Consider the following 21,374-nt stretch of genomic DNA (forward strand, 5'->3'; position numbering starts at 1 on the left):
CCAAACTAAATGGATTCGCGTTTTCTCCTTCTCCTCCTCCGTCTCCCCATTGGACATTTTACCAACACCAGCCAATCCTTCACCTACACAATACAATCAAAATCTCAAATACACATGCAAAATAGACATATCTTTTTACTGTAAAACATTTCCAATCTCAGCAGCGAGTTCCTTTGGCTGAGTGGTCAATGTCATGGTCTATGGATTACAGGGTCCCTGGTTCAAGCCCCACTGGAAGCAAGTTTCTGAACTGTGCTATTTTGCTCACTAATATTTGTCTATTACTTATCAACAACCACATCTACCCAGCGTTCACCGAACATATACACTGCATTATGATGTACCATCTGCACGTTCACTTAATTGGCTACAATATCTTCTGTAAAACCACAGACAAGTTTGACCAAAAAATCTCATGCATTGAACAGCAATGTCATGGTGGCGCACTGCCAAAGTTACAGCGTATAAAGGTTGGAACACAAACAGACAGTCAGTTAGAGGGGATGACACCAAAATCAGATGCCCTCCTTATCTCTAGATTGCAGTGTTTGAAACAGTGCCTGTTTGTACACACTTACACAGAGAGAATAAGGACACAGTGCTGTCTGTACACAGTTACAAGGGAATAAGAACACAGTGCTGTTTGTACACAGTTACACAGAGAGAATAAGGACATAGTGCTGTTTGTACACAGTTACATAAAGAGAATAAGGACACTGTTGTTTGTACACAGTTAAACAAGAGAATAAGGACACAGTACTGTCTGTACACAGTTACAGGGCGAATAAGGACACAGTGTTGTTTGTACACAGTTAGACAAGAGAATCAGGACACAGTGTTGTCTGTACACAGTTACACAGAGAGAATAAGGACACAGTGCTATTGTACACAGTTACACAGAGAGAATAAAGACACTGTGCTGTTTGTAGACAGTTACACAAGAGAATAAGGACGCAGAGCTGTTTGTACACAGTTACACAGAGAATACGGACACAATGCTGTCTGTACACAATTACACAGAGAGAATAAGGACACAGTGCTGTCTGTACAGTTACACAGGGAGAATAAGGACACAGTGTTGTCTGTACACAGTTAAACAAGAGAATAAGGACACAGTGCTGTTTGTACACAGTTACACAGAGAATATGGACACAGTGCTGTCTGTACACAATTACACGGAGAGAATAAGGACACAGTGCTGTCTGTACACAGTTACACAGGGAGAATAAGGACACAGTGCTGTCTGTACACAGTTACACAAGAGAATAAGGACACAGTGCTGTTTGTACACAGTTACACAGAGAATAAGAACACTGTGCTGTCTGTACACAGTTACACAGGGAGAATAAGGACACAGTGCTGTCTGTACACAGTTACACAAGAGAATAAGGACACAATGCTGTTTGTACACAGTTACACAGAGAGAATAAGAACACTGTGCTGTCTGTACACAGTTACACAGAGAGAATAAGGACACAGTACTGTCTGTACACAGTTACACAGGGAGAATAAGGACACAGAGCTGTCTGTATACAGTTACACAGAGAGAATAAGGACACAGTGCTGTCTGTACACAGCTACACAGGGAGAATAAGGACACAGTGCTGTTGGTACAGTAGCACAGAGGATGGACTAAACAGTGCAGGTATACACACTTTATTGATGTCTGGGGTTGTGCTGTGTTATAGCGTGTGCTGCACGCACACCCAGTGCTGTCAGAAAAAAGAGGCCAATCAATCCTCCGGCCACTGACAGCATGATCTTGGCTCCAGGCCCTGCACGGAGTGAGAAAAGCAACCAATCACACAACACATTCTATCCATTCTACTACAATCACACAGCACATTCTAATCCATTCTACTACAATCACACAACACATTCTAATCCATTCTACTACAATCACACAACACATTCTAATCCATTCTACTACAATCACACAACACATTCTAATCCATTCTACTACAATCACACAGCACATTCTAATTCATTCTACTACAATCACACAGCACATTCTAATCCATTCTACTACACTCACACAACACATTCTAATCCATTCTACTACAACCACACAACACTATATATAATAATAATTATTATTATTATTTTGAAGAAAATACCCCCCTTTTTAAACATGTTATACACATAGCTCATTGCTTGCTTATTTATAGAGCCTTCTTTGTTCACTTTTATCAAGTGTAAAAATAATTCTGGAAGGCAGTATATATAGAAAATGTAGGTTGTGTGTTGAAGTTGCTCTGGACAGGTTTCTGCTAAATGCCTACATTCTAGCAATCCCTCACTGAGCCAGCATAACCAATCCCTCAGAAACGCATGCTTACACGCATACATGCACATGCGCACACAGAGATGCACATATGCACAAACGCACGCTTACACGCATACATGCACACGCACACACAGATGCGCATGTGTGCGCCCACAAAAAATACACAGAAATGCGCACAAACAAGTTTCAAATTTAATTGTCATTCCCACATACATAGTATACGGGAACGAAATGTCTTTCCTCACGGTCCAAGGTGCTAACACAAAATACAACACAGTCTCGAAACATAAAAACAGAATAAAAGCACAATAAAAGCAGTGATAAATATAAATAAGGCAGTATAAGTGTAATTATAATAACTGTAAGAATATAGGTGATATAAATACTGCCTAACCAGTGGCCTCAGTGGTGATTATACATAGTATAAATAGGAGGCACAGCGGTGATGATGGCCTGGAATAAAGGGTCGGTACAGGGTAGTCATAAAATGTCCATTCCAGGGGCAGAGAGGTGTAGTCCAAGTGCGCATCTGCGCACACACACAGATGTGCCCGCACACACGCACGAACGCACACACACACACTCTCTCTTGCACTTCTATGAAGATGTGGGGTGGGGCAGAAAATTAACTGTCATGGAGGAAAAAATAATCAGTGACAACAATCGTAACTACAGAACCCTTTTAAATTACTCCAGATATTACAACCATTTTTACCACACGCCATTATTTAGAGCAATTTCACACTATATTTGGTATTTTTACATAGTATCAATTTATATAGCTGTTTACATATTGAAGCAATTCAGGTGAATTATTCTGCTTACGGTATAACAGCCGTGTCCTACCTGGAAATCGAACCTGAAACCATTAGAATGCAAGCACAGTTCCTCAACCAGCAAGTTCCTCACACATACAAAGAACTGTCAGCAGGTCATTAGTTCAAATGGTGTAGGTCATATTTTTTAGACTGAAGTGTTTTTTAATGGGCTATTGTATACAAGAGACCTACTAATTGTTTGCATATTGGCAGAGGATCTATAGGGCTAGATAACATTAATTTAGAAATGTGGGCAGCTACAGTAGTTAAAAAGTACTTATCAGTACAGGCTTATCACTTATTCACTTATCAACAGTGAATGTGAACCATTCTGACTTAAAGAAAATCAATATACCTGATGTGAGGAAGTCATTATCTTGCGCCAGTTTCTATACCGAATTGCAACACAGATTGTACTTAATTTCAGAGGCGTCTGTATCTCCACTAACATAATGCACTCGGTCTGTCGTCTCGTTAACAAGGTAGCAAACAATAAACTCGGTGAAAATGCAGAAAGCGGAACTGTCTAAAGTGGGTGTATTTTATTTAGATTTCAGAAATATGTTTCCCGCAAAGACATAACTGATGCAAAAGCAATAGCTTAAATGTTTGATTTTTAGTTAGCTAGCAAGCCAGTTTAATGAGTTAGAGGTTTGCTTGAGTCTCAGGGGGGATTTGAACCTGGGTCTGTCACTCGTCCATAATTGGTAAACATGCTACCCAGTGAGCTACGAAGAAAACAGATGTTGGGGCTGCAAATGTTTGGTCTTTTAAACGTATGCACCTGTATGTATGTCCAATGAGGCAACCTATTCTGGCGCATTTGTGATGATGTAATCAGGCAGGAAGAAGAAAACGCAAAATCCACTAAGTTTGGGGCTTTATTTTGTGGATGTGTGAGGTCAGAAGGTACAGAAATGAATGTTTTTAAGGGTTGAGTGTCTGGGGTCATTGTGGTTATTTCTGTAAGGAAACCCTGAAAAGTGCCAAGCTCTCGGTGCTGTATATGTATGGGGCATGCCACCTCACCAACACGTAACTTTGCAGGATGGCATACCTGCCACCCCAATTTCACATACTTACGGTATGAATATACTATCACATGGGAGGACCTGGAACTTGGATAAATACATACAGCCATTCAAATTTGTGCATAATGAAAAACAGGATTGACAGAACATTTCTGCTCTTCTGCCTCCTCTTCCTCCTCCTGGCTGTGTTCCGCCTGGCTGCGGATGTGGGTGTGAAGGATGAGGTCCACGGACAGCAGGCTTGACGCAGTATGCAGGACGGAGAGGAGGAGCTGGTATTTACAGGCCAGGGACTCCAGCCCCCGAACCCTCCAGCTGGGGGGGGGGGCAGCCCCAGAGGCCCTGAGGAAGTGTGACTGGGCATCCAGGAAGCGTGGGCCGGGGTACAGCCGCCTGGGCACGCTCAGTATGGCCCCCGCCACCAGCCGGCAGGCCGCGCGCAGGTCGGGGCAGCGCCGCTGGGAGGCCTGCTGCAGGAGGCAGTGGTGCAGTACGAACTCAAACGCGCCCCCTGCTGGTAGCACGCTGCCTGCCTGTATTAGGACACCTGAAGAGGCGGGGCCTGTTTCTCGGGTACGGGTCCCCAATACTCCTTCTTTCCCTTCCCCAAAATGGACGCCGGGCCGCTCTCCTGATGCCTTGCCATTTCGTAGCCAGTCCGGAATTGGATGTTCAGGTTCTGCTTCGGGCTCTGTGCTGTCAAGATTTTGGCTTTGGCCTGCACACAGTGGCTCCTCACCCTTGTTTGGGTCCCTAATAAGGGCCTGTGTCCCCTCACCCCAGTTTGGGTCGCTAATGAGGGCCTGTGGCCCCTCACCCCTGTTTGAGTCCCTAATGAGGGCCTGTAGCCCCTCACCCCTGTTTGGGACCCCAATAATGGCCTGTGGCCCTCCAGCCTCTGTGCTGTCAGTGCTCAGGTGGGCATTGTCCCTCATGCTGGCGGGTGCTCTATCTAACCTTGTGCCATTGTGTAGGCCGGGTTGTTTGACCATGTAATGAGCTACGTTCTCACTGTCCTCCTCCCTGCCCTGCGGGTGATGTGATTGGACAGGACCGTGTGCGTGACGCGACTGGACAGGCTCGTACACGCGCTGAAGCATCCGGAACAGTCCGCAGAAGGCCGTGCTGCACTGCTCCGCCAGGCCGGGACTGGGCCCGCACAGAACCAGGCAGTGCGGTGCCAAGCCCCGCCCCTCTGGGAAGCCCACGTGGGCCAACCTGTCAGGACCCAGCACCACGGGCTTGCAGAATGTCACCGTGGCAACGTGCTCCTCTCCAATCAGGCTCCAGTCACCGGGGTCGGCAAAGAGCTCCGCCCCCGCCAGCCGACAGAACAGCGCCAGCTCGTCACTGTCCACGCACTCCACCACGGACAGGCCGGCCCGCCGAGCGAGGTCCAGCGCCAGCTCCGACTGCTTCGCTGCCGAGAGCAGCAGCCCCACCCTCAGCCTGCGCAGGCAGGCCACGCCCCGCTCTGCCCTCCCGCCCACCCCGCCGCAGCACCTCTGCGCCTGCGCCGCGCTCGCCAGGTTCAGAGAGACGCCAGGGGGCGCCAGAGGGGACTGGAGCGGCTCGCTTGTGGCCAGCGCTCGGAGCGGCCCGTCGCCAGGGCAACGCACCGCAAAGTCTCTGTGCATCACCAGGCCCTGGAGGACCCGGGACCGGCTCACAGGCAGGCCTGGTACGGGCGTGTGGAGCGCCGCGAAGTGGCGGGCGATCAGGGTCACGCCGGTGCAGTCCTGCTCACACCGCCACCTGCGGTAGAACTCGCAGGCCGTCTGGCTCAGGACCCCCCAGTGGGAGCTCGCCGTCTTTCCCCGGAAGTAGGCGTCCGTGAGCGGGCGCAGGTGGGCGGGGTCCTGGAGAAGGGACAGGGCGCGAGGGGCGAGGCCCTGCCCGATCACGCCATCCAAAACGAGCGTCTGGAAGGACAGCAGAATGTGAGCCACGCGGCGGGCCTGAATGCCGTGGAGATGGTCGCCGTGGATACCCCGCAGAAGCGCCCCCAGCAGGAGAAGGAAGGACTTGGCTCCATCACCCGTGATCTTACAGTGTGCTGATACACATCCCACCAGGACTCTGTCACAGGCACAACACAACACCATTATCAGCACACACATCTCTATCCATAGTCTTTTACTCACTATTACTCATACAGTATGATTTACACAGTTACTCATACACATTGGTAATCACACAGTATTATTTACACACTGTTACTCACACAGTATAATTGACACACAGTCACTCATACAGTATGAATTGCAGTTACTCATACATATTGCTAATCACAGTATGAATTACACACTGATACTCACAGTATTATTTACACACTGTTACTCACACCGTATGATTTACACACCGTTACGCACACAGTGTGATTTACACAGTGTTACTCACACAGTATGATTTACACAGTTACTCATACACATTGCTAATCACACAATATTTACACACTCTTACTCACAGTATGATTTACAGTGTTACTCATACAGTGTTACGCACACAGTATGATTCACACACTGTTATGCATGCAGTATGATTTACACACTGTTACTCAAACAGCATTTTCCACTTGTATACTTTCGTTTCTCATTTATAGTGCAAACGTCACATCCCCAACATCAAACTGTGCATACTGCAGTAAGACGTAGTGGTGTAAAACCGTTTTCTGAGCTGGAGGAATGGAAGATGCCCCAGGTTGTTGGCTGTGCTGTATGTCAGTAAGAGGGAGAACAGGTTCTGGGGCCTGTTACCTGGCAACGGGATGGTCAAGCCGAAGGGAGGTAAGGATCCTCCGGCCATCCCTGGTGATGAGGACCTCTCCAGAGTCGCGGGTGAAGAGGACCTGGCCCCCGGACGGACCGAAGCACGGGCCCACCACAGCCTCCAAGGCCTGGGTGACCTGCAGCAGGGTCCCCAACTCCACCCTCTGCACCCCCTTCATCTCCACACTGCCTTTAACAGGGGCCTGCTGTACACACAGGGCGCAATCACTGAGCTGCATTTCCCACACAGACACAGCATACTCAATCTGAAATGCACACGGTGCATTTCCCACACAGACACAGCGTACTCAAACTGAAATGCACACGGTGCATTTCCAACACAGACACAGCGTACTCAATCTGAAATGCACACAGTGCATTTCCCACACAGACACAGCGTACTCAATCTGAAATGCACACGGTGCATTTCCCACACAGACACAGCGTACTCAAACTGAAATGCACACAGTGCATTTCCAACACAGACACAGCGTACTCAAACTGAAATGCACACAGTGCATTTCAAACACAGACACAGCGTACTCAATCTGAAATGCACACGGTGCATTTCAAACACAGGCACAGCGTACTCAAACTGAAATGCAGGACTCCAACCCTGTAGGGTAACCTGTTCAGCAAACAAACAAACAAACAATCCTGCCAAGTACAAAACTAGCACTGAAATCACATTTGCCTAATCAGAATCAGACAAAACAATCCTGCCAAATACAAAACTAACTCGCATTAGCCTAACTAGGTACATTGAGCTAGACTAGAGGCTAGGGAGGGGTGGGGAGAGGTGCAGCCTGAAGAGATGAGTCTTTAGTCTGCGCTTGAAGGTAATCAGATTCTCTGCTGTTCTGACCGCCACGGGAAGGTCATTCCACCAGCGAGGGGCCAGGACAGACAGCAGACGCGAACGGGAAGTACAGACACGAAGAGGGGGAGGTGCCAAGCGTCCAGAGGTGGCAGAACGGAGAGGTCTGGCTGGTGTGTATGGTCTGATGATCCTCTGGATGTATCCTGGTGCTGACCCCTTAGCTGCCTGGTATGCAAGCACCGAAGTCTTAAATTTGATGCGAGCCATAAGAGGCAGCCAGTGGAGGTCAGTGAGCAGGGGGGTGACATGGGAATGTCTGGGGAGGTTGTAGACCAGACGAGCTGCGGCATTCTGGATGAGCTGCAGGGGTCTGATGGCGGATTATTAATAATAATAATAATAATAATAATAATAATAATAATAATAATAATAAATTAAGAAATTAATTAAATACAAATATTAAACTCTAACCTTAAACTCTATTATTTAATATAATAATTTCCTATAATAATGTATTGATATCTATAATAATTATCTATAATAATTTATTATTGAATATAATAATATTATATATTATATTAATTATATCATATGTTTACATTATATATTAATATCAGCATGAGGGTTAACGTGTGACTGTTTTGCCAGAGGCTGGGGGTGCACACGATTATTAGGTGCATCGTGTTCATCACAGCTGCCTTCTGGTAAATGGACTGCATTTCTATAGCGCTTTCATCCAAAGCGCTTTACAATTGACGCCTCTCATTCACCCATTCACACACACACTCACTCACACACCAACGGTGAAAGGCTGCCGTGCAAAAGTACCAATCAGCTCGTTGGGAGCAATTAGGGGTTAGGTGTCTTGCTCAGGGACACTTCGACACGCCCAGGGCGGGGGATCAAACTGGTAACCGTCCGACTGCCAGACAACCACTCTTAGCTCCTGAGCTATGTGGCCCCACACTGCACTGCCTTACGCCTGGTCTACACCGCTTACCTCGCCTGCGCGTGACGGCTACCTCGCCGAACTGCTGCGGCTCGCATGCATGTGTGTGTCCACACCGCCAGCGCTGCTGCTGCGGCGCTGCTACTGCCAGCCCTATCTGTCTACATTGAGTTTGCCTTTGATAATGGCCATCAATAATAGAATGTTTGATTTCATAAATTTAATTTATATTTAGTTTAGACAGAAAAAGGTTAAGAAGTGTGTGCTCAATTGTAAAAAAGAAAAAAAAAAATTAGGGCCTAGTTTCAGATCTTTACAAAAAATGTTATATTAGACAGAGGGAACTGGAGTAAGCAGTCAACGATTTAGAAACTCCCAACTTCAGCCTTGAGTCTCACCCTCTGGAGTTCAGTCCCTTGTAGTAGCGTCACAAGACCACCGGATGGCGGAAAGCATCCACTTTGTGTTTCCAGTATTCCAGTACAGCCAACAGGTCTGATAGCAAAAGTAAATACTCTGATATTTTCGACTATTTCAAGCTCCTGCCACGGCACATAATGGTTTTATTAAATTCCATTTAGCATGAGGATGGGGGTGTAATTTCAAAGAAACACTGCACTGGTTGATGCACTGAAGATGCTCATTTTTATTGTACACACAGAGCACGTACACAGCGCATCAATACACACAGACGCACGCACATGCACAATATGCACACACACGCACACAAACACACACACAAACACATATACACCATGTTCACCCGATCATATAGATAGATGGTTTGATACTGTGGTTTGTGTCTTTGGAGGCCCTACTAGACTGAAGGCTTTTCTTTCTGGGGAGGCTACGCTCCTTCGGTGTGTGTAGCAGGATGCTGGCCATGTTCTACCAGATCATTGTGGCCGGTGTCCTGTTCTACACCTGTGTGTGCTGGGCTGGGAGCCTCTACTCCAGGGACACAAAGAGGCTCAAACTGATCCAGAAGGCCAGCTGCCACCCTCTGCTGTTGTTTTGGGTGCAGTGAGTGTTTGCCGACTCTCCCCCTCCTCTCTGAGCCAGCCCCCCTTCTCTGCTTCCTTGGCCAGCCCTCTAGCTGCCCTCCTCAGCCTTGCCCCTGCCATGCCCGTGTTCTCCAGAAGGTAGAGCACTGACTGGCGGGTGAACCCCCAGCATCCCACCTCCACTGGATATACTGTCGCTCTCTAACGGACCTCCTTACACTCCTTACACTCTCACACTCCGCTGCCAGGTCGGAGTACTTCAGGCATTTCCACTCATAGGCTGCTTCTGCCCCCTCCTCCCATGGGAGGGTGAGCTCCATAAGGAGCACCACCTTCACTCGAGAGGACCACGTCTCCATATAAGGAGCACCACCTTCCCCCGAGTAGAACACATCTCCATATAAGGAGCACCACCTTCGCCCGAGTAGACCACATCTCCATATAAGGAGCACCACCTTCGCCCAAGTGGACCATGTCTCCATGTTAGGCCACATGAACGCTGTGCTGATTTCATTTGGGAAATGGAGCTGTGAATTGAGATCTACACGCATGCTCCACCCCCTGCCTGGAACCAGGGCTCTACTCCCACCTTTGTGTCCAACGGTCTCCTCCTCCTCTGCTTGCCTCCCAAAGACCAGCAGACAGGAAGCAAACAGAGACGCCTCTCCTGTGAACGAGGCGTCTCTGTTTGCTTCCTGTCTGCTGGTCTCTAGTAATTCCAGAAGCTTCCGCAGCAGACGGTCTCATCCGCACCAAACCATTAGCGCACGTTCTGGGGAGAAGGCAGGGTGTCATAATTGGCCCTGATCAGGAAGCTAAGCCTGGCTTGTGGTATCTTCCACAAGTCTGACCCACTGAGCAATCGGTCCTCCACACTTTCCCACGCTGTCCATCCTCCCAGACCACCTTAGCGAACTGCTATAACCTGCTACCTCTCCTGCGCCATCCATGGTGGGATGACCCAGAGTCTTCTGTGTCCCTCTGTTTCCCTGCTGGGGGGGGGGGTTGTGTCCCTCTATTTCCCTGCTGGGGAGGTTGTGTCCCTCTGCTTCCCTGCTGGGGGGGTTGTGTCCCTCTGCTTCCCTGCTGGGGGGGTTGTGTCCCTCTGTTTCCCTGCTGGGGGGGGTTGTGCCCCTCTGTTTCCCTGCTGGGGGGGTTGTGCCCCTCTGTTTCCCAGCTGGGGGGGTGTGCCCCTCTGTTTCCCTGCTGGGGGGGTTGTGCCCCTCTGTTTCCCTGCTGGGGGATTGTGCCCCTCTGTTTCCCTGCTGGGGGGGGTTGTGTCCCTCTGTTTCCCTGCTGGGGGGGTTGTACCCCTCTGCTTCTCTGCTGGGGGGAAGCAGTCAGGTAGAAGCAAACTGCAAACATAGAATGCATATCAGGCCACTGCTATATGTACCACAATTAAACCATCAGTGAAAGCCCAGGATATACTGGTATATTTATCAATCAATGACAAAGTATGTTCTACAGCATACCCAGCAATTTACCCACCCAGATATCATCTGATTATCTGATTAACAATGTTGTACATTTTCAGCTCTCATAAAACGCCAGTAGTACAGATTCTGATGTAGTCAGCTGAAAGGAACTTCTTAGTTTACAAAGGAGATGGTACAGTAGAATGGGCACATCCAATTTGTTCAGGTGCAGGGCATAAACAATATGTAGAGTTAAAAAAATGTCTGATGTTTGAACAGACTAGGCAGAATTTGTTTCATTCCAAACAGATTGGAGTATGGGTTTAACATCAGCATGCCTTTGGAGCTGAGTGAGTACGTTTAACATGGTCGTTGAAAATAGCGGCGATATGTGTTATTCAACCAATCATTTAAACAGAAACATTTACACTCTAGACATTTGACATGTAAACAGTAAAAATAACACATACAAATGCAACATTACAAAATTGCCCCAGCAGGCCTTATCTGATAGAAGAAAAATAATCACATTATCAGAACAGACAGATCAGTCATTGCCACAGGAATACCTAACACAAACACAATTTTCCCCCATGTGGAATAAGCCAGCATTTTGGATACAGAGTTGGGTGGTCTCTAATAAAAATTATTAGCATAGCTTACAGGCTCGTCACGGAACAGAAATAATATAAAATGACACCAACACAACAATCCTGTAATGTAATTACAGTATCACATTTTGCAGTAAATTATTGGCTTATCAATGTTCAGTCCAAAAGCTCTTATTGGATGCCACTGTTGACATTTTTAAGTTTGGCCTTACAATCCTTCCAGCTTCTCCCATTGTTATGCCTGGATTTATGACATGGTCAATCACTGTGGCTCTAAATTCATTCAATACAGCAGCATTTCTTCTACCTGCTTGACCACAACCTCAGCCACAGCCATGACCCGTCCATCAGTACCAACTGCATTGGGCTGCTCCATGTTGTCAGACACTGCTGAATGTAGTGCTGTAAAACAGCCTTTTATGTTGGGATTATCAATCGTGCTGCAATGTGACTCACCTGTCATTGCTTTAACTGCAGATTTTAGCCCCATGCTGATCTACTCATATTGAGCCCAAACATAATCCAATATAGAATATGAAATAAGTACTACTGTGTCACAGGAGTTCAATACATCACACAATAATAAATCACGACAGCAAAACATTTTATATTTTTATAATTCAGGTTTAATCATTGCATATTATTGTCTGAAAATACAGAAAATTAAAGGAAAACAAAAACAAAACAAACAAAAAAAAAAAACAATCCTAACAGAATTAATAAGGAAACTCAATCCATTATTGTTTAAAGTAATGAAAGGAAATAAGTACACTGCAGTGATCATTCTGCATTCTCCCTATCAGCTGCATTTGCCCACAGAAATTTGCACATTGGAACTCTTGTGAAAATGAATGAAAGAAACTGTAAAAACCAGTAGAATGCACATTTAAGTGGAGGAGTTTGCCACTGGCTTCTTTTAAAAAAGATGCAGATACAGGAGATAGAATTATTACTTCAAAAACATTTTACCCTGCCATCTTTTGGCATTATTATTCTCAATGTTATATTAATGTTTTAATAATCAAAAGTACATAAATACACCTTGAACATTTGCAATATAAATGTATTAAAATGTAAAAAAAAAAAATCACATTTACACAGCAAGTGATTATCCTGAACCTGCTAAAAGATATTACTCTTATGTACAGGGGTTAGGCTGTACTGAGGTTATATATATATATATATATATATAATATTGGGCATAGCTGAAATTGCACGGGTAAGGCATTGGTCAAGGAAGGTTGCAAGTGTGTCAACGTGTGTGTGTGAGAGTGTGTTTGTGTGTGTGAATTTGTGAATGTGTGTGCATGCATGCGTACGTTTGTGGGAGTGACTGTGGATGTGAACATGTGTGTGTATGAGTATGTGTATGCCTGGGTTGTGTGTGTGTATGGGTAAGAGAATGTGTGTGTGTGCATGTGCACGCATGTATGTGTGTGTGCATGTGTGAGAGTATGATTGAGTGCATGAGTATGTGTGTGTGTGTATGGGTAAGAGAAAGTGTGTGTGCGTGCGTTTGTGTGAATGTGTGTTTGACTGTGTATTTGAGTGTGTGTTCGTGCAAGAGAATGAGTGTATGTGTATGTGTGTGTGCGTGAGAGTGCCTTTGTGAATGTGTGTGTGTGTGTGTATGTATGGGTATGAGAATGTTTGTGTATACATGTGTATATGGTGTGTGCACGCATGTATGTGTATGCATGTGTGTGCATGTGTGAGTGCATGAGTGTGTGTGTGTGCGTATGGGTAAGAGAATGTGTGTGTTTATACATGTGTGTGTTTATACATGTGTGTGTGTGTGCGTATGGGAATGAGAGTGTGTGTGTGTTGACACGTTTGTGTTTGTGCGTGAGTGCATAAATGTGTGTGTGCGTGCGTTTGCGAATGTGTGTGTCTGTATACTGTATGTGAGTGTGTGAGTGAGAGAAAAAGTGTGTGTGTATGAGTGCGTGTATGTGTGCATGCGCCTTGTGTGCGCGTGAGATTGTGTGTGTCCGTGTGTAGGTGTGTGTGAGTGACTGGGTGTGAGAGAGTGTGCGTGCATAGGTCTGTGAGTGCGTGTGCATGAGTAAACATGAGTGTATGTATTTGTGAGTGCGTGTGCATGACTGAGAGAGAAAGGGTGTGTGTGAGAGTATGTGTGTGTGATGGAGTGTATGTGAGAGAGAGAGGGTGTGTGTGTGTGACTGGTTGTGCGAGAGTGTGTGTAGATGTGTGAGTGCATGTGTGTGAGTCTAGGTGCATATGAGTGTGTGTATATATATGTGTGAGTGTGTGATTGAGTGTGTGTGTATGTTTATACGAGTGTGTGTGTTTGTATATACGTGAGTGTGTGTGTGTGTGTGTGTGTGTGTGTGTGTGTGTTATTGAGTGTGTGTATCTGTACATGAGAGTGTGTGTATATATATGTCTGTGTGTGTGTGTGCATGCGTTGGAGTGTGTCTCTACTCCAGTTAGCAGAGGGACACTGAGGAGTGTGTGTGTTGACACGTGTTTGTGTCTCTGCAGGCATGTGTGTGTGTGCGTGAGTGCATGAGTTTGTGTGTGTGCGCGTGCGTTTGTGTGAATGTGTGTGGATGTGAGTGTGCGTGTGTGTGTGAGAGAGAGGGTGTGTGTGTGTGTGAGTGCATGAGTTTGTGTGTGTGTGTGCGTGCGTTTGTGTGAATGTGTGTGGATGTGAGTGTGTGTGTGTGAGAGAGAGGGTGTGTGTGTGAGTGTGAGTGACAGAGTATGAGAGAGAGAGAGAGAGAGAGAGAGAGAGAGAGTGTGCATACGATTATGAGCGTGTGTATGTATGCATGCATGCGTGTGCGCGTGAGAGTGCACTGGTGAATGTGTGTGTGTTTATACATGTGTGTGAATGCGTATGGGAATGTGAATGTGTGTGTGTTTATACATGTGTGTGCATGCATATGGGAATGTGAATGTGTGTGTGTTTATACATGTGTGTGAATGCGTATGGGAATGTCAATGTGTGTGTGTTTATACATGTTTGTGCATGCGTATGGGAATGTGAATGTGTGTGTGTTTATACATGTGTGTGAATGCGTATGGAAATGTCAATGTGTGTGTGTTTATACATGTGTGTGCATGCGTATGGGAATTTGAATATGTGTGTGTTTATACATGTGTGTGAATGCGTATGGAAATGTCAATGTGTGTGTGTTTATACATGTGTGTGCATGCGTATGGGAATTTGAATATGTGTGTGTTTATACATGTGTGTGAATGCGTATGGGAATGTGAATGTGTGTGTGTTTATACATGTGTGTGCATGCGTATGGGAATGTGAATGTGTGTGTTGACACGTGTTTGAGTCTCTGCATGCATGTATGTGTGTGTGCGTGCGTTTGTGTGAATGTGTGTGGATGTGAGTGTGTGTGTGAGAGAGAGAGGGTGTGTATGTGAGTGACTGAGTATGAGAGAGAGAGAGAAAGTGTGTGTGTGCATACGGTTATGAGCGTGTGTACATATGTATGCATGTGTTTGTGCGCGTGAGAGTGCACTGGTGAATGTGTTTGTTCGTGTGTGCGAGAGATTGTGTGTGTTCATGTGTGTAGGTGTGTGTGTGCATGTGTGTGATTGGGTGTGTGAGTGATTGGGTGTGAGAGGGTGTGTATGTGTGTGTAAGAGTGTGAGTGTGTGTGCACGAGTGTGTGAGTGCGTGTGCATGAGTGTACATCAGTGTGTGTATTTGTGAGTGCGTGTGCATGAGTGTGAGAAAGCAAGGGTGTGTGTGAATGTATGTGTGTGTGTGTATGTGTATATGAGTGTGTGTGGTGTGTGTGTGTGAGTGGGTATATGAATGTGGTGTGTGTGTGTGTGTACATCAGTGTGTGTATTTGTGTGTGCGTGCATGTGTGCGAGTGTGTATGCGTACGTGCGTGTGTGTGTGTGTGTGTGTGTGTGTCTCTACTCCAGTTGGCAGAGGGACACTGAGGAGGAGTTCCACACTCCAAATCCAGCACAGAGGGGTGTGTGTTGAGTGAAGTGTGTGTGGCATCTGTGCAGGAGGGTCAGTGTGTCAGAGTCAGAGACGCTGTAGAAGGACAGAGTGCCGGCCGGACGGTCTACACACACTCCTACCCTGTACACACACACTCCTCTACCATCATCATCATCATCATCACACACTCCTGCTCTGCGGTAGGGGGAGGGGGGGGCAGGTATGTCTGTTCGGTTCTCATTGTGCCAGACAGAGTATCTGAGTTTACCAGAGGGACCGAACTTAAAGCAGCCCAGACTCCAGGAGTTTTTATTCTCTCCAAACATACAGTCATAATCCTGTCCTTTCCTGCTGATTCCTTTATCTATCACTGCTATATAAACCCCTCCCCCCCTCTCAGGCACACTGAACTCAGCCTCCCAGTAACAGCGCTCACACACACTCTCTCTGCACACAACCTGGCACCAGTAGTCAAATCTCTCTGGATGATCAGGATATGGCTGCTCCTCTCTCCCCAGTGTGTGTGTCACCCTCCTGTTCCCCTCAGACAGAGACAGCTGTCTGTGCGCTGTGTTTGGATCCAGTGTGAACTGACAGCCGTCTGCACACCAGAGACATTAATGAGATTAATTATCATTATTAATATTCACCTTATTATGTGTGTGAGAGAGAAAGGACGGTCATAGTACTTCTGTGTGTGTGTTTGTGTACATGTGTGTTTCTGTTTGTGTGTTTATGTGTGTAAGAGAGAAGTCTCTCGCTCTCTCTCACACACACACACACACACACACACACACAGAGTGTGTATCTATGGAAAGTGTTCTGTGTCGATACAGACTCACATTTCCTGGGTCCTGGTTTGGTCCTGTTCTCTCCTCCATGGTCCACACTGTAAGAACAGCAGAACAGAATTCTGAATTTTAACCATTCTTTATTTCCACTCTCAACACACCAATGACATCACATAAATAAAAACAAAGGCACAATAAAACACAAAACCACAATCATATGAAAAAAACACAAATCTGTCAGAAAGGAAACTTATTCCATTCACTCACCCTGTTCCATGTGCAAAAACAGCTCCCCTCCCTCCACTGAACATAAAACACCCTTATAACACACACACTCTGAAACACACTTGCTTTGCTTTGTAATACTGAAACTCCACCATCACTGTGTCCCTGATCAAACCCCTAACTACAACAACCACATCTTATTTACTGCAGTGATCCCGTTCAGCACCCTCCACAGGAGATCCCCAACTCTCTAGAGTAACGCTGGTTTGTACAGTGCCCTCCATGCCCCCGCCCCCCCCCCCCCAACTCCTTTTGTATGTGTGTGTGTGTGTGAGGTGCACTATGGAAACTCTCTTTACTTACAGCAGTGTGAGTGTGTCCAGTTTAGCAGCAGACAACGCTCTCACTCCAGAGTCTCCTGGGTGACTGTGTCTCAGGTCCAGCTCTCTCAGGTGTGTGTGTGTGTGTGTGTGAGGTGCAGTGCGGAAACTCCCAGTACTTACAGCAGTGTGAGTGTGTCCAGTTTAGCAGCAGACAGCGCTCTCACTCCTGAGTCTCCTAGGTGATTGTATCTCAGGTCCAGCTCTCTCAGGTGTGAGGGGTTTGAACACAGAGCTGAAGCCAGAGAATCACAGCCTCTCTGTGTGACTCTACAGCCTGACAGCCTGCAGAGAGGACACACACACCTTACATGCATCAATATAAACTAACAGGGCTGTGTGTGTCAAACACATAGCAGTGTGTTACACACCTTACACACATTAAAATAAACTAACAGGGCTGTTTGTCTCAAAACACATATCAGTGTGTTAAACACCTAACACACATTAATATAAACTAACAGGGCTGTATGTATCAAACACATAGCAGTGTGATACACACCTTACACACATTAATATAAACTAACAGGGCTGTGTGTGTCAAACGCATAGCAGTGTGTTACACACCTTACACACATTAATATAAACTAACAGGGCTGTGTGTGTCAAACAAATAGCAGTGTGTTACACACCTTACACACATTAAAATAAACTAACAGGGCTGTGTGTATCAAACACATAGCAGTGTGTTACACACCTTACAGCACATTAATATAAACTAACAGGGCTGTGTGTGTCAAACACATAGAAGTGTGTTACACACCTTACAGCACATTAAAATAAACTAACAGGGCTGTGTGTGTCAGATGCATAGCAGTGTGCTACTCTAAACACATAAATATAAACTAACAGGGCTGTGTGTGTCAAACACATAGAAGTGTGTTACACACCGTACACACATTAATATAAACTAACAGGGCTGTGTGTGTCAAACACATAGCAGTGTGTTACACAACTTACACACATTAATAAAAACTAACAGGGCTGTGTGTGTCAAACACATAGCAGCATGTTACACACCTTACACACATTAATATAAACTAACAGGGCTGTGTGTATCAAACACACAGCAGTGTGTTACACACCTTACACACATAAATATAAACTAACAGGGCTGTGTGTGTCAAACACATAGCAGTGTGTTACACACCTTACAGCACATTAATATAAACTAACAGGGCTGTGTGTGTCAAACACATAGCAGTGTGTTACACACCTTACACACATTAATATAAACTAACAGGGCTGTGTGTGTCAAACGCATAGCAGTGTGTTACACACCTTACAGCACATTAATATAAACTAACAGGACTGTGTGTGTCAAACACATAGCAGTGTGTTACACACCTTACACACATTAATATAAACTAACAGGGCTGTGTGTGTCAAACGCATAGCAGTGTGTTACACACCTTACAGCACATTAATATAAACTAACAGGGCTGTGTGTATCAAACACACAGAAGTGTGTTACACACCTTACACACATTAATATAAACTAACAGGGCTGTGTGTGTCAAACACATAGCGGTGTGTTACACTCCTTACACACATAAATATAAACTAACAGGGCTGTGTGTGTCAAACACATAGCTGTGTGTTACACACCTTACACACATGAATATAAACTAACAGGGCTGTGTGTGTCAAACACATAGCAGTGTGCTACTTTACAGCAGATTAATATAAACTAACAGGGCTGTGTGTATCAAACACATAGCAGTGTGTTACACACCTTACAGCACATTAATATAAACTAACAGGGCTGTGTGTGTCAAACACATAGAAGTGTGTTACACACCTTACAGCACATTAAAATAAACTAACAGGGCTGTGTGTGTCAAACACATAGCAGTGTGCTACTTTACAGCACATTAATATAAACTAACAGGGCTGTGTGTGTCAAACCCCATCTACAGCTCAATATAAAATAACAGGGCTCTGGAATTAATCATGCCTATTTAAGAAAATGACCAGTTAAACTAAATTTGAACAGATTCAATTAATTTTCATAATTTTGAAGAATGTATGAATAGAACCGATTTGACGCTTCTCAAAAATATGTTTATTCCAACTGATGTCAGATTTAAAATGTGTTTCTACCAAGAGGAAGAACAGGAAAATGTTGCTTTATTTCTGTGAAGAAAAATAACTCTCTTGTCTATTTCAACATTAAAAACATTAGTAATATCAGTGCTATATTTAGTCATTATTAATATTAGTGCTGTGTTGTGTCACATTGAAACCCTTTTTGATTGAAGGGGTTTGTGTTTGTACTCACCCCAGTCTCTGCACTTTACAGTGTGGGTCCTCCAGTCCAGCAGAGAGCGCTCTCACTCCTGAATCCTGCAGCTCATTGTCTCTGAGCTCCAGATCTCTCAGCTCTGAGTGAGGAGAACGCAGGACTGAGGCCAGAACATCACAGCAGCCATCTGTGAGATTACACCAACCCAGCCTGTGGAGAGACCACACACACACACACACACACACACAAACATGCACATGTACACACACACACACACACAAACACACAACACACATGCGCACACACACCACACAGACACACACACACAATTGAAATTCACTGCTAATTGTCACACTGTGCACCTTGGCAGCAGATAAATGTGGAATTTCCTATTTGTACAGTACGTGCATTTCTGGGATGTACACAGTACACACAAAAACAGGAAGAGTTTATATTAATTATGTTCATAAATTATTCTGACTAATCCACAAAAAAAAGGTTATCACTTGGCTCAATTAACAAAAAATAACTAAAAATAAGGAGCCAATTCAACTCAAGGTTGGGGGCTTCCTGCAAGGATTTCATTAACAAAACTGTTCCATGTTGCGATGATATCACATGGCAAACAACATGATTGCAAACATATTTCATTTGCAAACACAAGAAACTGCACTAGTATGATCACTATGGTGTACTTTACCTCACCTTCAGTCTACAAACATCTTTATATTTTAAAAACATTCAATCTTCATCTAATAATGTAACCAAGGCGGCAAATGAAATACACTGCAGCGCCATCTGCTGGCTGCAGAGAAACGCCACAACTGATTATTGCCATTGACTGGTACTACAGGTATATGGAGGACCAAAAATGTAAAAATAATAAATAAATAAATGACTCAATAAATGAATTAATGTATAAATAAATAAATACAAAAGCAAGAAAATGTAAAAATTAATGAATGTACAAATAAATTAATAGACAAAATCTGACAAACGGGTATTTGCATTTATTTCCATATTTATTTCTTGATTCATTCATTTCTGTGGATGTTCATTTCCATATTTATTTATTGCTTGATTCATTTATTTCTGTATATATTTATATCCTTATTTATGTTTTGATTAATTTATGCCTGTATATATATATATTTCTGTATTTATTTCTGTATTTTTTCATCCATATGTTAATGAGGGGGCTGTCAATGAAAATATGTCATAGTGTCACAATATTTCCATTGGTTGATCGATACCAGAGTACGTAGATTCACTGTACATGCCTTGCTTCAACACCGGTTGCTTTTTACCACATTTACGTTAGTAGGGCAGAGCAGGGCAAAACGTAACACAGATTTAATTTTTTTGGTTAGGTGGTGCAGCTTGAGTGACGTATTTCAGGATAAACACTCAGAATGACCCTTGCTTTCTCTCCAACGAAAGGTAAGGGATTTTGATAAACATTTTGGGAGATATTGCCAAATAAAAGTTTGTTTTGGTGATATGTAAGCACATTGTTTTACCATAAGTATTTTTTGGGTGCTGTAATGTGTGTGCATATCAAAGATCCAAATGTATGTAATCGTAAACAGTCTTTTCGTGACTAACAGATTGCATATTTTTGATAGAGCAATCAGCTCCACCTGCAGGATTAAGACATGCACGCAGACTCACAGAGCAAGGGAACATAACAGGACTGAAAAGGGAAGACATTCAACGGGAACTGCAGAATAATGCTGGGATAACTTCAGAAGGGAAAAGAACAGGACCACATAGAAGAGTTTATGATAAACTTTACTTTGGAGCTTAAAGAACTGTGGCATACATACAGCACGGCTGCACTCAATCTCCTGAACAAGCTACCTCACCACCTCACTGACGTCTTACATTGGTTGGTGTATCCTGTTTCGAAAAGCCTAGGGCTCCACCTAGTGGATAACCTGACTACACTACAAATGTACAGTATCGTGATAAGTTTTCACCAGTTGGCAATAGGCTATGAAAAACATTTAAATGTAATCAATAGATAGATTAGAAACAGTGTTTGTATCCTAAAACATCAAACTGTATTGAGTTACCTTACTTTG

The 21,374-nt window shown here is 44.7% G+C and overlaps 1 protein-coding gene across 3 annotated transcripts; it reads right to left on the reverse strand.

Annotated features, from left to right (window-relative positions):
* Window positions 1-4,105: 4,105 nt before the first annotated feature.
* LOC118218917 (Bardet-Biedl syndrome 10 protein homolog) lies at window positions 4,106-17,305 on the reverse strand. 3 transcript variants are annotated; one of them, XM_035401674.1, is made up of 5 exons: window positions 17,232-17,305; window positions 17,029-17,091; window positions 16,492-16,538; window positions 6,893-7,110; window positions 4,106-6,215 (listed from the first exon to the last, which is right to left on the reverse strand). In XM_035401674.1, the coding sequence occupies exons 3-5, from the start codon at window positions 16,528-16,530 to the stop codon at window positions 4,247-4,249; spliced, it is 2,226 nt and encodes a 741-aa protein (XP_035257565.1). In that variant the 5' UTR covers window positions 16,531-16,538; window positions 17,029-17,091; window positions 17,232-17,305; the 3' UTR covers window positions 4,106-4,246. The 3 variants fall into 3 exon arrangements, with proteins under 3 accessions (XP_035257565.1, XP_035257566.1, XP_035257567.1); XM_035401675.1 differs by lacking the exon at window positions 17,232-17,305 and having other exon boundaries at window positions 6,893-7,107; window positions 17,029-17,142; XM_035401676.1 differs by lacking the exons at window positions 16,492-16,538; window positions 17,029-17,091; window positions 17,232-17,305 and adding an exon at window positions 9,072-9,325 and having other exon boundaries at window positions 6,893-7,107.
* Between the last annotated feature and the right edge of the window lie 4,069 nt (window positions 17,306-21,374).

The sequence above is a fragment of the Anguilla anguilla genome, chromosome 19, assembly GCF_013347855.1.
Source record: "Anguilla anguilla isolate fAngAng1 chromosome 19, fAngAng1.pri, whole genome shotgun sequence".
Classification (NCBI taxonomy): Eukaryota; Metazoa; Chordata; class Actinopteri; order Anguilliformes; family Anguillidae; genus Anguilla; species Anguilla anguilla.